Source organism: Erinaceus europaeus, chromosome 21 (genome assembly GCF_950295315.1).
Source record: "Erinaceus europaeus chromosome 21, mEriEur2.1, whole genome shotgun sequence".
NCBI classification, from domain to species: Eukaryota; Metazoa; Chordata; class Mammalia; order Eulipotyphla; family Erinaceidae; genus Erinaceus; species Erinaceus europaeus.
In genome coordinates, this window is record NC_080182.1 from 39,691,228 (window position 1) to 39,707,989 (window position 16,762).

At 40.4% G+C, this 16,762-nt stretch overlaps 1 protein-coding gene across 1 annotated transcript in view; it reads left to right on the forward strand.

Moving 5' to 3' along the window:
• The first annotated feature begins 1,020 nt into the window (after positions 1-1,020).
• The window catches only part of KCNH8 (potassium voltage-gated channel subfamily H member 8), a 402,367-nt gene continuing 386,625 nt past the window's right edge, over positions 1,021-16,762 (forward strand). Inside the window, exon 1 of the mRNA XM_007529685.3 lies at positions 1,021-1,143. Within this exon, the coding sequence (XP_007529747.2) occupies positions 1,068-1,143 (76 nt within the window). The 5' untranslated portion in view covers positions 1,021-1,067. The remainder of the gene's footprint in view (positions 1,144-16,762) is intronic.

Genomic DNA, 16,762 nt, shown 5'->3' on the forward strand with positions numbered 1-16,762 from the left:
TTGGTCTGGCCTGGCGTGCAGCCTGGAGCTGCGCCTCCGAGGAAGCTTCCCGGGCTCCGGGAGGGCCGGCGGGCCACGCTCGCTGTGCGGAGGCTCTTGGCCGTCTCACCGTGTTTTGTGACTTACGTTGTGGTTTCTGCAAAGCAGCACAAGCAGCAAAGTTTTCTAGGGCTGTTTTTTTTTTTTTCTTTAAATCCCATGTTGCCAAAGAATCAGACCCACCCATTGTCTGTAAAAGTAAGCGAGACTGTTGCTATTTTTCTTTTAGTTCAGAATTGGGAGGAGGGAGAGGAGGTCACCGCAGTCTAGGGAAAGGGGCTTGAAACAGCCTTTCTTTTTTTTTTTTCGGGGGGGGGGAGACTCGGAAAGGAGAGGTGGAAACACCCACCCCTGAGCTTGGGACCACTTCCCGGGTGGGTAGAACCAGGGACTCAGGGAGAGGACCCAGCGACTAACTCGATGCCGCCCGGCCTGGGTCCTGGGGACTCCGGGCAGCAGGTGCACCCGGCGGGGTCTGGGGCTCCCTGGCTTCGGGGCTGTGGGCGGTGCAGGCGGAGGCCGGCTACCTCCCCTTTGCTAACACCACACCCTCGGGACTCGGGTCTCCCGGGGAGAGGGACCGAGCGTGAACAAAGGGGTCTTTGTTCCCAGGCTCCTGCGGGGGTGGGAGCCGAGCTCGCTGGGGCCGCTCCCAGCATCGAGCGCCGCCCCCCGCGCCCCCGGGGTCCTAGGTCCGCTGCTGCGCGCCGGGCGACCGCGGGCTTTTCCCGGGCGGGGAGGCGGCGCCTGGAGGGGCTGTGAGCGCGCGGAGGGGCGCAGGGGCTGCTCGGCTGCGGGAGGCGGTGCGGGCGGTGCGGGCGGGCTGCTCCTGCCCCGGGCGGCGGTTGCCACTCGCTCGCTCGCCCGCCCGGCCGTCCTCCCCCTGCGCCTGGGCCCCGGCGCCACGCCGAGAGGGGGCCCCCTCCCCTGCCCCGTCATCACGCTCCCTTCCTCCCCGCTTGGCACTTTCCTCTCGAACCATCCTTCTGGGCAAACTTTGATGGAGAATTGCACACCGCGCTGGAAACATGCCGGTCATGAAAGGCTTACTGGCGCCTCAGAACACCTTCCTGGACACCATCGCCACTCGTTTTGATGGAACCCGTAAGTAGTCTTCGCACTTGGACGAGTTGCGTTTTTATTTTATTTAAAATTTTCAGTGATGCCTCTCTACATTACTTTCATGACAGGTCTCATTTATTTATTTATTCCTACATTCACAATTAGAGGGAATTTCCTTCTGTTGCTAAGGTGTCTTTTGTGCGGAGGGGAATAAAATGTTTCCTCCGATGGTTAGGTGGAATATTAACTTTAGCTGGTGTGGTTGACCGCCGCTGGACTCTTGGGTTTGTAAGGGCTGGAAAACGTCCTGAGGAAAATCCGACACACATGTCCTCCGAGGGACCTGTATTTTGCGACCCCTTAAAAGGGGCTGGTCTTAATTTTCCATCTAGAAGCAAGGCTCCCAAGCTTTATAGGCAGAGTTTAGGAGGTCCTAGGGTGATGTGTGCTTTGGGCTTTTCAGAGGGTTTTCCATCAGAGTTTAAGAATTAAACACTAGAATAAGAATTACTAACTGCAAGATTTCTGAGGAATTTAAAATGTGAATTTGTCAACATCTTCATTCCTAGTTTTAAAGGAAGAACAGTGTCTCTAAATTCTGAAATTAACCCAACACCCAAGGAGAAATAGTTGAGGACGGAGGGTCTGGTAAGGCTGACCTGGTCATAGACAAAGTTTTGACTTTTTCTTTTTTAGACTTGCTTTTTTTTTTTTTTGATGTTTCTCTTGTTTACTCTACTGTTTATTTAATTTTTTAAAAGTAGGTTGTTATTTGAATGATTGGAGACTTTTGAGAATCATCTACTTGTTCTTTTTCAGGACCATGGTCAGGTCCCCAGCCTTTTTTCCAGCTTTCCAGAGCCAGGTGGCTCTTCCCAGTAAGATTTCATTCTGTGTGTGGGAGCCTGTACACTCAGTCCAACAAATACTCCCAGATAGTTTCACTGTGAACATCCACACCTCTCCCCTAACATGGTGTGCACCATCAACGTTTCCCCTTTCTGCTTATGACACCAAACTCATTGCAAACCCATTTATCCAAACGACTTTTTTTTTTTTTTTCTTGTATTATGACTTGGGACTGACATGGAAGAACATAATTAATTCTGTTTCCACCTCAGTTATCTAGACAGACACTTCTATTAGGAAGGGGCATAAGCTTTGGACTTTTATGCTTCAGGAATAAATGGAAAAGATACCACGAGAGCACAAAGAGGCATCTTCTTGATTTTGTTCAATGTATATTTTTGACATCCTACTACATTATGGCTGCTGTGAATTATTTGCTATGTCTTCCAATGTTGTAAATCTTTAGTTTTAGCCATTCTCTCCCTTGTAGTATTCCAATGTGCCAGACAGCATGAAGTGCAGTGTCGTTATATATCTATCTGTCTCCCTTGGATATCAGTATGAGAAGATATTGCAAAACTTCAAACACTTGACACTACCTCCACACTGTCTCCCCACCTTCTCCTCCTCCTCCTCAGCTGTTTGTTTGTTTGTTTTACCATGACTGTCGGTGCTACTGTTTATTATATGAAGGGTGTATTGGTTGCATGTGAATGTTTACTCTAAACATTGTAGATTCAAACCCAAAAGATTTCAAGCATTGATCCCAAATGTGTCCAGGAAAAAGGAAATCATTGGTAAAAGGTAGTTGCTTATCCCCTTGGCATTTGGACTTGAATGGAGTTCATTGTGGAGTGAATCATGCCAGCTGCAGTATATTTAGAGATCAGTTTCTAGCAAAAGAGATTTTGGCCCATGAGTGTGCAGATACCTGGTACTCTTTCTCTTATTATTATGTGCTAAGTGTGGGGCTTGTAGAGAGAGAGGGTTATATCAGTAGATAGCTTTTTTAAAAAATAACATTTTAACCTACATATTAGTAAAATGGAAGATTAGGATTTTTTAAAATTTTATAGAGATCATAATCACAGATGACATTTATGGTAATGAGAAGACTAAAACTGAGCCTGTGTGGTCTATACTCCATCAGATCTGGAAGAAGTCACTTTAGAAGGACTCAGCCTGAAGACTAGCTAAGCACATTTCAAAGTGACAAGTAAACACAAAGCTTTACTTTGGCAAAATTTTTGTTTACGACATTTAATTTAACACCCCCCCCAATAATTGCCAATCAGTGAAAGATGATTGTACCTTCTTATTTGATTTTTGTGTGCTTGATTGACTTTCAGGACAACATAAATAATTTGACATTAAAAATACAAGCTTTTCTTTTTTGAGTAGGATGTTTCTCACTTTTGCTGGTTTGTTACTGATTCAATGTTGGTTTAAGTATTATGAAAATTTCAGTAGTTTATTTTCACTCCTATGTATGTGTATGAAACCATCAGCATTCCAGTTCCATTACACTCAAGAGACCCCTCTAACTATAATTAACCAGAAATTTATCAATATCTATCATCGTAGCGCACCCTTTTTCTTGCTAATATTTAGTTTATCTTAAGGAGCCATTCCTTTTGTGTTGATAAAAGTTAAGCTATTGGCCCTGAAACTGTTTTTACTATGATCATCCTCCTCTTGAATTTTCCATGGTCATTTCTTTCCATATGGAAGATAAAACTTTTTGCAAGTTATAAATCTACAAAGATTTCATCATCTACTAAAAACTATACTGGGAAGTTAAGAAGGTAGCTTGAAAAATGCAATGCACCTGTTTGTACATTCTTTGGCTTTATTTGTTTGGTATATTTTCTCATTCTGTTAGTTTCTTATTTTTATTTGGACAATCCTGATGAAAAAATAGAATAATCAATAATAAATGTGGACAACATTTTGCTTAATCACCATGCAATATGTTTATTATTTGTGTCTTATTGATTTCACATTAGTAGAAAATAATGGGAAAAGTTCATAATAAATAAAAGCATAAAACGCAGTCTTATGGTTTCACCAGTTGAGATATTATCACAGTTAATAATAAGTTGATATCTATTTTATCACTTGGTGACACTTTGTTATCTTTTTGAGGATTTAAAGACAAATGTGAGCCATTAATTGAGATTGCTTTGTCAGTATACAATTTATATCTTAAAAAATTAGAAAAAAAAATCAATATTTTATTCAAAACTACTTAAAATACTTGTTCCCAAGTATTTTCTCCTGGTTTGTATTTAACTGACATGTAATATAACTATATTAACTTTAAAAAACAAGAGACTTGTAAAGGTTGAATATGTCTGCCCCATTTATGGATAAATTAACTTTAATAAATTTCTTTGATTAACTACAGTAGTCAAACATCTCACTCAAAACAGTCAACACACAATACAGTGACAATCTTAACATCATGACATTATAGTTCTCTTCCACTTAGTTTCTTTTTTCTTACATATTAAAAAAAAACCTTTTTTTAGTTGACTTTTCTATTATGTACATGAATATTCTGAGCAAAAGAAAAGTGTAAGACCAGAGAAGATCAGAGAAGGCTATGTATATAGATAGATACAGATATAGATTCAACTATAGCTTTGGGGGAGGGTACAGATAAACTTATCTGAGAATATAAAACGTTTCAAGGAAGTGCCCATTTTCCAGTGTAATGGTGCACGTGTCTACAGTTCAGTCATACTGAAATTTGAGTAGGCTACATTTTCCCCTTGAGGGTTAGTGAAATAAGATTTAAGAGTCAAAGAAAATGTGTAGTTCATTAGACTCTGTCAAGAATATTCTAACCAAAGTAATCAGGATAATGGTGGTCTAAAAACTCCTTGGTATTTGCATATATTTTGTGTAGTCGTACATTGCCTGTTAAAGATGCCCCAAGGAAATTTGTTAAAATTAAAATATGTCCTTCCTAAAGACTACTTTCAATGATCTCTCTCTCTCTCCCTCCCCCCCATATAGATTTCAACTTCAAAAGTATAGAGAAAAGGGTAGAATGCTTAATGCTATAGACAGATAAAAGATTAAAGTGTAACAGTGGATATCTCTCTAAGCCTTGACTGGACTGTAGTGATCCTATCAAAGACATTTAGCTAGTAAGAGAATTCCAAATGAGTTCAGGTCATACATGTCTGTCTGTGAAAGGCTGTCATCTAAAAGCATCCAACAAATACCTAGCACTCTGTAGATACCATCCTACAAGTAGACATTTCTAAAGACGTTTGTTGTTTGCTTTCTCTCTTTTGTTCATATTTCTTATATTTAGGGAGTCTGTCCCTGTGTTAATTTCCTACTTCTGTGTTGTAAGTTACTACAGATATAGCACAGTGCCTATTTCCTCATGTTTTCTTTCTATAGACCAGACATCCAGGTGGGGTTTGGTTAATCTGGAACCTTTGGTCATGGTCTCACAAGACTACAAATCAGTCATCACTAGGGCTCTGGTCTCAGCTGAGATTTTTGCCTTCTTCTAAACTAACATGGTTGTTGGCAGAATTTAATTCCTTGGTATTTTCAGGATAAGGTATCTGTTTTCTCACTAGGTTTCCTCTGTATATGTGTATATACACATATATACATACAGATGTATGTAATTTTTATTGAGAAAGCATTGCTTCATAAGACTGTTTTCACAAAGGTACAGTTTCACAACTTCCTCAGATCTGTGTCAGCACACCTCATCCACCACCAAGACTTCTTCCCCCATACCATACTGACTCCCCAGCCCACTCTTAATCTTCTGCCTCCCACTTTGGAATATTTAAGATCTGCTGATATTGGCTATCAGTTTATTAACGTCTCTTTGCCTTTGTTTTATTTCTATAATGCCGCTTTAGAAGTGAAGTAATCTCATATATGTCATTGTCTCTTTGGCTAATTTCACCTATCCTGACCCCTTTTAGTTCTGTCCATTTTACAGCAAAAGGTAAGATGTCACGTTTTCTTATGGCTAGTATTCCACAGTGTATATATGTCCTAGCTTCTTAATCGAGGAGTGTCTGTTTTCACAGGGGTCACCTGACCATATCAGACTGACCCAGGATTATGCCCCCTTTGGTTAAATGGGCTGGGGTGGCATACCTGGTGAGCACACACGTCTCCGTGCTCAGGCGTTCAGGAAGGAAGCTTCCTTAGCAAAGGAAGTCTCTATTTCCTTCTCTCAAATCCCTGTTTCCCCTCAATTTCTTTCTGTCCTATGAAATAAGACAGCTTTTTTTTTTTCTTAATCTTACATGCATCGGTAAAATTTCTTTGAAACCATATGTCTTGCTGCCGAGGGGCGGTTCATCGTCAGCACACACTGCCTGCTTGTGAGAGGCCGGTGTTTCATCTCTGCCCTCAGCACCACATACAAATAAGAACGAAAGGAAAGAAAAAAGAAATAGAACATCATCCATGGTGAACTACTGCTGTGCCCTCGCTGTCTCTGTTTTATAATGAATCACATGTCCCGCGCGCGCGTGCTTGAGGGACTAGAGAAGGTGAGGCATAGGGACTGAGATTTGGGGATCTTCTGCAGTCACCATCCTTTTGCAGTGCTATTAGACAAGGCTGAATGTTCTCATTCACCCTGCCAATGAATCTGATTTACCCAGCACAGACTGTGACTCCACAGGCACCTCAACTGCTCAGCCTACATGTGAAACCTTTGTGACTATCAGATCCAGCTCACTGGAGAGAGGGTTGCCTTTGCCTTGGGGGCTGACCTATGAGTAAAACTACCCTTGGGGATTTTCTGTTGGCTGTGCAGTTAGATCTGCAAGTAATGTTGGGGACAGGAATATTTTCCGATTACTATCCCCCAGTTTCTTGGTCTCTGTGGAGAACAATAACCAAGTCCTGTCCTTGCAGTCTAAGGTGACTGGGTTCATTCTGCCTTATTGACTTGCTCAACCAGGCCAACTGGATGCGCTAGTTTGACACAATATTGCCTTTTTGTCCTCAAGCTTCTAACTACATTTCAATATAACAGGTTCTCTACTATGCACTGCTACATTGAAGTTGGAAGTAGTCAATACACTACTTTTTTTTTTTTAGTTTAAACATTATTCCCAATTTACTAAAAATAGGAGGAAGAAAGAAAAGGGAATGAAGTGAGGATAAAATTTTTTTTTTCTTTTTTGCCTCCAGGGTTATTGCTGGGGCTCGGTGTCTGCACTACGAATCTAGTGTTCCTGGAGACTATTTTTTCCCTTTTGTTGTCCTTGTTGTCTATCGTTGTTGTTACTATTATTGTTGTTATTGCTGTCATTGTTGTTGGATAAGACGGAGTGAAATCAAGAGAAGTGGGGAAGACAGAGAGGGGGAGAGAAAGACAGACACCTGCAGACCTACTTCACCGCTCATGAAGCCACCCCCTTGCAGGTGGGAAGCCGGGGGTTCGAACTGGGATTCTCACACCCATCCTTGCGCTTTGCACCATATGCACTTAGCCCACTGCGATAACTCCCGGCCCCGATAAAATTATTTTATCACATCCTTTTCACTTTGCATATGAATTATTTATCTTGTAAAAGACTTGTCACAAGTGTTCTTATAATTGCAACGAATAAGTGTCTGATTTATAAGAATCAAATATAGGTCATTATCAGGGTGTTTATTTTAATGAGGGAGAGATCCAAATGATAAGAAAAGTTTTATTAAATGGTCTTTAAAAAAATCAAATAATTCTGTTTTGATAGTCTATAGATGAAAATGAATAGCTAATATGTTAAGTATGGGAAGCATGCCCACACTCTGTTTTGTCTGTGTTCTGGTATTTAGAATATCCTGAAGACCATGGACCATGCATGGCATGAGCCCCATTCTGGCAGGATGTCCATAATGAATATATAAAGTTACAATTTAGGGGATATTCTGAACTTAATGTACTCACTAGGAAGAACATGCTCTCACAAAGAGAGAGAGAGAGAGAGAGAGAGAGAGGGAGAGAGAAAGAAAAAAAAACAACTTCATGAATCCAATCCCCATTAATCATTTCTTCAGGGTACTTAATCACCACTTTCCATATTAAACATTATTCTAGCATCGTTAGGGCAAACCAGGCTTGCAGGAAGTTCAGTAAATGCAGGCACAAACTGCCACAATATGTATTGCAAAGGTATAGATTTTTTAATTTCATACTGATTAATAAAATTATAAGATAACAGGCATAATAGAAAGGTATACAATTTGATGGAGGAGTTATAGACATGGACTGTAATTAAAACCTTTGTCATCATCAGCCAACGGAGGTGATCCATGTCTTAGTGAGAGAGTTTTCGTGTCACTTGTGTCTCCTACAGATAATCTCAAACCAAGTGCTTCAGTCTGAAGCTTAATACAAGGACAGATGTCAGCCTTGAAGCCTATGGTGTTTCTGCTCATTATCTTTTCTAGTAAGATTTTTACACCTGGGAAAGAAGTCTGTAGAATTCAGTGGAATTGATGTGTCCTTCGTTTTCTTATAAATGTCTGTTTTGCCCAGGGAGCTAACTATCTCATAGGAAAGGGAATGATTGATTTCTGCCCACATTCTCCTCTAGGGTTGTTCCCCTCTGTGTTGTGCTATAAAATCATTCCTGTGGAGAAGGAAAAAAAAAAAAAAAGAATTAAGGATGTGCTAGAACTCAGTCCCAGGGAAGGCATTTGGAGAAATGCCATCAGTGAAAGGTACAGAATTGTCTCCCCTCTGGAGATAGTAGGGTGCCCCCTGGTAATGTATATTTGCTGATCTAGTCTAAATACTAAGTTTTAAAATCCATTTTAGTTTAGCAGAGCCTGTGACGTGAAAAGGTGAGACTTTGACTTTACCTGTGGAATAGTCTGTATTTAGCAGCTGGAGCAATTGAATAGCTTTCTCTGTCATTTTAAACAGTCAAATATAGTTCTCGCCCTATAAATTCCCTGGGAGATATATTTTGTGTCCTTTGATGGTTGCTAATGCAGCCATCTATCTCCCTTAAACTCTCCAAGATTTCTGTGTCCCTAAATGAACTAATAATCTTCTAGCCTAGGAGACCCATTTGCATAACCAGTGTGCTGTCTCCCCAGACCCTGTATGAGACCTATTTGTCTTATGTTTTCCAATCTCATTACTGGCATTACCTCCCACCCATTTCTCCAAGCTAGAAATCTGAAATCGGCCTCGACTACCTACACATCTCATCGGCTATCGGGTCCCTGAGATTGCACGTTATAAATGCCCTACTTTGGTTCTTCATCTTCTACTTTGCTTTTACTTTAGCATCCCATTTCTTATCTACACAGCGGCAGCCTGACAGTGACTAGCTTCCTATGACCATGGGCCTTTACTCCCCCTCTCATTCCTCTTCTGGCCACACTTGACCTCACAGTGATTTTCCTTAAAAGCAATAGGACCTTTTAATCAGGTAACTCTCCTGCTCAAAGCCAGCTATCAGTCCCCCTGCTGGCTCTTGGAGGATGGCCAAAGGCCTGAGTGCCATGCCATCTCACCTCGAGATGATTTGGCAGAATCTGCTCCAGCCACTGCCACCCTAGCTACAGATGGATTTAGCTTTACGTTCCTTGTTATTCCTGATTCTGGGTCTGCAGTTCTCTTGAAGAGTGAAATCCATTGCTTTCTTCAAGAACCATCATGAAGGTTGCTTCCTGCCTCAACTTCACGAGGCTCCCCAGAGTGTTAGATGACATTTCTTCTTTATTGCCACTTGGCTTTGCACCTCTCGTCAGATCCTATATATGCTCTTGTGCTGTGAGTTGATATCTCATCACTGGACTATCAACTCCCAGAATCCTTGGCTGTGACTATACTCATTTTGGTCCTTCCCACTTAGACTGATCATTGGGTCCAATCCTTAACTCATGAGATGTGTCATTGAGTAAAACAATTTCAGATTCCTTGAAGGTCAGTGTTGTATATTAATCATCTTTTTTCCTTGTTAGTGCTAACTGGAATTTCTTTTATTCAGTGTTAACGTGATTACATTTAGTTTTTAGAATTCTAGACTGACTTTGTGACTATGTGACTTTTGTTTTCACATAGTTCTAGTACTAATTTCTGTTATTAAATGCTAGTGATAATAGTAACTACCATTAGGGCATACTTACATAGACACTTATACTGTACTGAATGATCGATTCTTATCATAACCCAGTAACCCAACAAGGTGGAAGATAGCATTTCTTTGCTATCACTGATGACAAGGCCAAAGCTTACAGTTTTCAACATAATCATACTAGCTCACAGTTTTTGGACACAGCCTTCGATTCTTCTGCTATGCCACACTGCCCCTGAAATGTGTTTTCTATTTTAAGGAAACAGAGATTAAAACAATGTGTGACATCATTTCTGGTTTCTAATTTGTACAAAGGAATTTCCACTTTTAAATTATTAGTCATTTTAATTTTACATGCTGATTTCTTTTTTTTTTTTGATATTGTATGCTTTAAGTGTATGACATTGAAAAAAATGATTTTGAAAGGTTATTTAAGACTCATATCTGGAACTTCTAAATGCATTCACAGTTCAATCGAGCTTTATTCATTACAGAAAATCTGATTTTTTCTTTTATTGATTTAATAATGATTGACAAGACTGAAGGAAAAGAGGGGTATGATTCCACAGAATTTACCAGAGTTCTGTATCCCATCCTTGCCATTAGAAGCTTTCTTATTCTTTATCCCTCTGGGAGTATGGACCCAGGGTCATCATGGGGTGCATGGAAGGTCTGGCTTCTGTGATTGCTTCTCTGTTGGATATGGGTGAATCCATACTCCCAGCCTGTTTCTGTCTTTCCCTAGTGGGGCAGGGCTCTGGGGAGGTGAGGTTCTAGGACACTTCGGTGAGGTCATCTGCCCAGGGAAGTCAGGTTAGCACCATGGTAGCATCTGAAGCTTGGTAGTTGAAAAGTATTAAGATATAAAGCAGAACAAATTGTTTAATAATCATGAACTTAGAGGTATGAAAATAGCAGATAAAATTTGGGGTCTCCATTTTGGAAAAAGCTAGGAAGTCTATTTTAGGTATATATATATATATATTTTTTTTTTTTAAAAAGATTTTATTTATTTATTCATGAGAAAGATAGAAGGAGAGAGAAAGACCCAGACATCACTCTGGTACATGTGCTGCTGGAAATTGAACTCAGGACCTCATGCTTGAGAGTCCGATACTTTTAACTACTGCGCCACCTCCTGGACCACATATTTTAGGTATATTTCAAGGGGCTCAAGATTTCAGTAATTTTTGCCTGAACCTGGCGGCTAACATGCATATGGACTAAGATAGTCTACTGATTTTATTTTTAATGAAGAAATCCATTTCCATGGTGATCTGGGGGCTTTAGACTTGCTGACTTTAGAACTTGTGATTTTATTTTATTACCAGGCTAATCTGTATAAACAGTTTGATTCTTTTTTTTTTATTTAAGAAAGTATTAATTAACAAAACCATAGGGTAGGAGGGGTACAATTCCACACAATTCCCACCACCCAATCTCCATATCCCACCCCCTCCCCTGATAGCTTTCCCATTCTCTATCCCTCTGGGAGCATGGACCCAGGGTCATTGTGGGTTGTAGAAGGTGGGAGGTCTGGCTTCTGTAATTGCTTCCCTGCTGAACATGGGCGTTGACTGGTTGGTCCATACTCCCAGTCTGCCTCTCTCTTTCCCTAGTAGGGTGGGTCTCTGGGGAAGCGGAGCTCCAGGACACATTGATGGGGTCTTCAGTCCAGGGAAGCCTGGCCGGCATCCTGATGACATCTGGAACCTGGTGACTGAAAAGAGAGTTAACATACGAAGCCAAACAAAATTGTTGAGCAATCATGGACCCAAAGCTTGGAATAGTGGAGAGGAAGTGTTAGGGGGATACTCACTGCAAACTCTAGTGTACTTCTGCTTTCAGGTATATATTTTGCAGTAGTTTACGGATATGTGTGAACATCTGCTCTCTCTCACAGAAACTGGTGTATATCTAGGTTTTGGGACTTTGTTAGAAAGTGAACCACCTGAGATGGAATTAGAGTATACTATGAAAGGAAAGGTCTCACCCGAGTAATGAAGCTGAAGGGTTGTCATTCCACACGTGAAGTCTCTGGACACAGTCTCAAGTGAAGCATGTTGAGGTGGCAATCGTTGTGTTGTTTAGGTTGTGATCGGCAGATGCAATATTATTTGATATGGATCGGGAGAGGTATATATACACAATGGAATACTATGCAGCTATCAAGAACAATGAACCCACCTTCTCTGACCCATCTTGGACAGAGCTAGAAGGAATTATGTTAAGTGAGCTAAGTCAGAAAGATAAAGATGAGTATGGGATGATCCCACTCATCAACAGAAGTTGAGGAAGAAGATCTGAAAGGGAAACTAAAAGCAGGACCTGACCAAATTGTAAGTAGGGCACCAAAGTAAAAACCCTGTGGTGAGGGGTAGACATGCAGCTTCCTGGGCCAGTGGGGGGTGGGAGTGGGTGAGAGGGATGGGTCACAGTCTTTTGGTGGTGGGAATGGTGTTTATGTACACTCCTAGTAAAATGTAGTCACATAAATCACTAGTTAATTAATATGAGAGGGGGAAAATTAATTGTATGTCTCGAAGTTTTTTAAAACACAGACTGAATCTTTTCAATATATAGGCTGTGTAATTGATATGCAGACTCTCTCAAAAGCCTAGACCAAGTAGATCAGAAGCAACCAATAGCACAGCTATATACAAGATACTGGGTACTGTACAGCAAACCCTAACAAAAGGACTTTTCAAAGTTAACCCAATTACCAAATAATGTGATGATAACATTAACTATCCATTGTCTTTTTGAACCCAGGAACCTCACATCTCCACTATAGAGCCCCTACTTCCCCCAGTCCTGGAACCCTTGGATAGGGCCCACTTTCCCGTATAACAGTTTAATTCTTAAGACCATTGTAGAATCATCATTTTAGATCTTTGTCTTCTATTGTCTTTTTTTTGAGGAAATGACTTATTTTTTAGCTCGATTTTATTAAGGGGATTTTATCTCCTGGTGTTTGATATCGTTGACATCTTTTGACAGTAATTATTTACTTTTTCTCCACACCAAACTTACAGTAAGAAATAAGGACACTAAACTCAAATCTAATATAAAGCTCTTCTTTCAGCTTTTCTTTGCTCTGTTAAGTCCCTTGTACAAATTTTCTGATTGTACTGTCAGTCCAAATGAGTTTCTTATTCTAGTTATTGAACTAGAGAAAACTGAGACAAGAGCACTTGTCAGTCTTGCCATGTTTTGATTTTCTACAAAAGAAAAAAAAAAAGATCCACACAGGGAGTTCAGATGTTCTCAAAATGTCAAATACCAAGTTGGACAAGAAGGAGACTGTTCTTTTTTGTTGTTGTTGTGATTTTTTAAAATTTATTGTTTTAATAATGATTGACAAGACTGTAGGATAAGAGGGGTACAGTTTCCACCATCATAGTTCCATATCCCATTGCCTCCACTGGAAGCTTTCCTAGTCTTTATCCCTTAGGAGCCTGGACTCAGGATCATTATGGGATGCAGAAGGTGTGAGGCCTGGCTTCTGTAATTGCCTCTCCTCTGAACATGGGTGTTGTCCGGTTGATCCATACTCCCAGTCTGTCTCTATATTTCCATAGTGGGGCAGGGATCTGAGGAGGTGAGGTCCCAGGACACATTTTTGACATTGTTTGCCCAATAATTCCTTTCCTAGGGATATATCCTAAGGACTCAATCACACTCATCCAAAAAGATATATGTACACCCATGTTCATAGCAGCACAATTCGTAATAACCAAAACCTGGAAACAACCCAGGTGCCCAACAACAGATGAGTGGCTGAAAAAGTCGTGGTATATATACACAATGGAATACTATGCAGCTATTAAGAGTAATGAACTCACCTTTTCAAACCCATCTTAGACGGAGTTAGAATGAATTAAGTGAGATAAGTCAAAAAGAAAGATGAGTATGGGATGATCCCACTCATAAAGAGAAGTTGAGAAAGAACAGTAAGGGAAATGCAAGACAGACTGACTGAGTTTGGAGTATTGCACTGAGGTAAAAAAAACTCTGAGTGGAGGGTGAGGGTAGATTTTCAGCTCCACTATATGGGGGTGGAGGTAGAGACACAGACTTGTGGGAATGTGGAGGGAATGGTATTAATATACATTCCTATCAACTTACAGTCTTATAAATCACTATGTAATCAGTATGAGAGGGGAAATAGATTGAATGCCTCAAACTTTTTGATACATGGACCCTAATTCTGAGAACTTCAGATTTCAAACTAGTTACCTGTTTGAATTGTCACAGAGGGCTTACATTTTTAATACCTTTCTGATAATGACCTTTTCTTTGAAATATTAAATAATCTTATAATCTTAGACCAGGAAGACCGGAAGCAACTGGTCTTGTCAGTATATAAGACACAGTTATTTGTAAATAGCATTAAATGACATAAATCATGGTAAGCTCTTGTATGATACAGTAAATCCCACCCATGGAATTTTCAAAGTAAACCAAATTCTCAAGTAACTTGGGTGTAACAATAAGTATCTATTTCCTTCTTAAACTCTTAAGACGTTGGGAACTTTCCCCATTCTCTATTCATCCATATCTCTCCCAGTCCTGGAACCTCTGGGTCATAGCTTATTTTCCTGCATGCTTCTTTTGATCCAAACCACTTGATCCTGTGTCTGCTGAGCTCAGCCAATTCAAGGCATCCAGCACCACCTCGACACGTTTCACTTTGGATGGTGTTTAGAGACGCCAGGCGTGGGATGTCAACCTTTCAGCTCCAGTACTCTGGTGAAACTTTTCCAGCTCAGAGGACTTCTTAATTCCACTTTGGGTGGTGCACTTCCTCACAAAGCCAGAGCACCTAGATATAGACCAGAGCCCATGAGATAAGAGCACAACTTGTAGCCATAAGTTCGGGGAAAATATGGACCTTAAAGTAAAAGTACACAATAGTCTGCAGTGACTCAGTAAGTGCAGCAAGAATGTAGAAAGACCTCAAAAAGACACCATGAAGTACTTACTTAATCCACTATTTGGTGTATTTAGTTTCTATTTAAGAGACTATTCTTAAGTGTAGTGTTCTGGCTAACTCCTCAACGGAGAGAATATTGTAGAAGATAAAATGGGACAGACTTCAACCATGGCACCTAAATTTATGCTTCTACTATGATTACAGGAATGATGGAGAACAAATATCTGGGACCTAGAGCTTTGAAATTGTTTCTGGGCTGTACTAATTTGACATGTCTCTGGTTAAATGCAGACTTTCTACTCTTTTAAAAATTTTTTTAATATTTATGTATTATTATTTGTTTTCCCTTTTGTGGCCCTTATTTTTTATCGTTGTAGTTATTATTGTTGCTGTTGTTATTGATGACGTTGTTGTTAAATAGGACAGAGAGAAATGGAGAGAGGAGGGGAAGTCAGAGAGGGGCAGAGAAAGACAGACACCTGCAGACCTGCTTCACTGCCTGTGAAGCGATTCCCCTGCAGGTGGGGAGCCGGGGGCTCGAACCCCGATCCTTACACCGGTCCTTGTGCTTTGCGCCACATGCACTTAACCCTCTGTGCTACAGCCTGACTCTCCAGACCTGGTACTCTATCCTAGCATATTTGTGTTTTTAGTAAATAGAGTTACCACCAAGAAGTCTTCTTTTTAATTGTGGGGGGGGGGAATTAATGATATACAGTAAATACAGTTGTTGATACATGTGTAAAATCTCTTACTTTTCTGAAAACCTCTTTCACCTCCAGCCTAGATCCTCTTCCACCACCAGGACCTGAAAGCCGTCCTTCCCACACACGCACCCCCACCTCCGGACCCCCAGAGCCTTTAACTTTGGTGCCATGTCACCAAGAATTCTTAATGCATTGCAATGTGCTCTATATTGAGCAGTGCATCGGGGATTGAAACAAACAAAAATTATAAAATTACTTGAAAGATAATAACATTACCTATTATTTGAAGAAATTTTAGTATATTCATATTATTGAATTATTTGCTTTATTTTATCATTAGAAAATGGCTTCCAGGTCAGGAAGTTAGAGAAGTCAGCAGTGCAATGGGCTTTCATGCCAGAGGCACAGAAAGTCCTAAGTTCAAATCCAAGCACCACCAGAAAGCAGAGCTGAGCAGTACTCCCTGTTATAATTTTTAGTGCCTATTTGTTTTTTCTATAAGTGAAATTGAGTCTTATATACTGAACTTCCTTTTTCTAGACATTACTTGTTCAAACTCACTGGCCTTTATTAATTAGGTTAGTGACTTTTTTTTTTTTTGAAACATGAAGGCTAGTCATATAGTTCAGAGGGGAGTACTTTGTTAGTGATATGTATTGCTTATGCTTTTGTAATTTAGGTTGGTCTTTTGTTATTTTTTTTTTACATAGAATCAGCCACTTTCTCTTTTACGATTCTCTTCTGTTATTTTTTAAAAGATTTTTTATTATTTATTTATTCCCGTTTGTTGCCCTTGTTATTTTACTGTTGTAGCTATTGCTGTTGTCATTGTTGTTAGATAGGACAGAGAGAAATGGAGAGAGGAGGGGAAGACAGAGAGGGGGAGAGAAAGACAGACATCTACAGACCTGCTTCACCACCTGTGAAGCGATTCACCTGCAGTGGGGGAGCCAGGGGCTGAACCAGGATCCTTATGATGGTCCTTGAGCTTGGCACCACCTGCACTTAACCCGCTGTGCTACTGCCCGTCTCCCTCTTCTGTTATTTCTATTCTGAAGTTATTTTTAAATACATCGTTTTATATGTTGGCT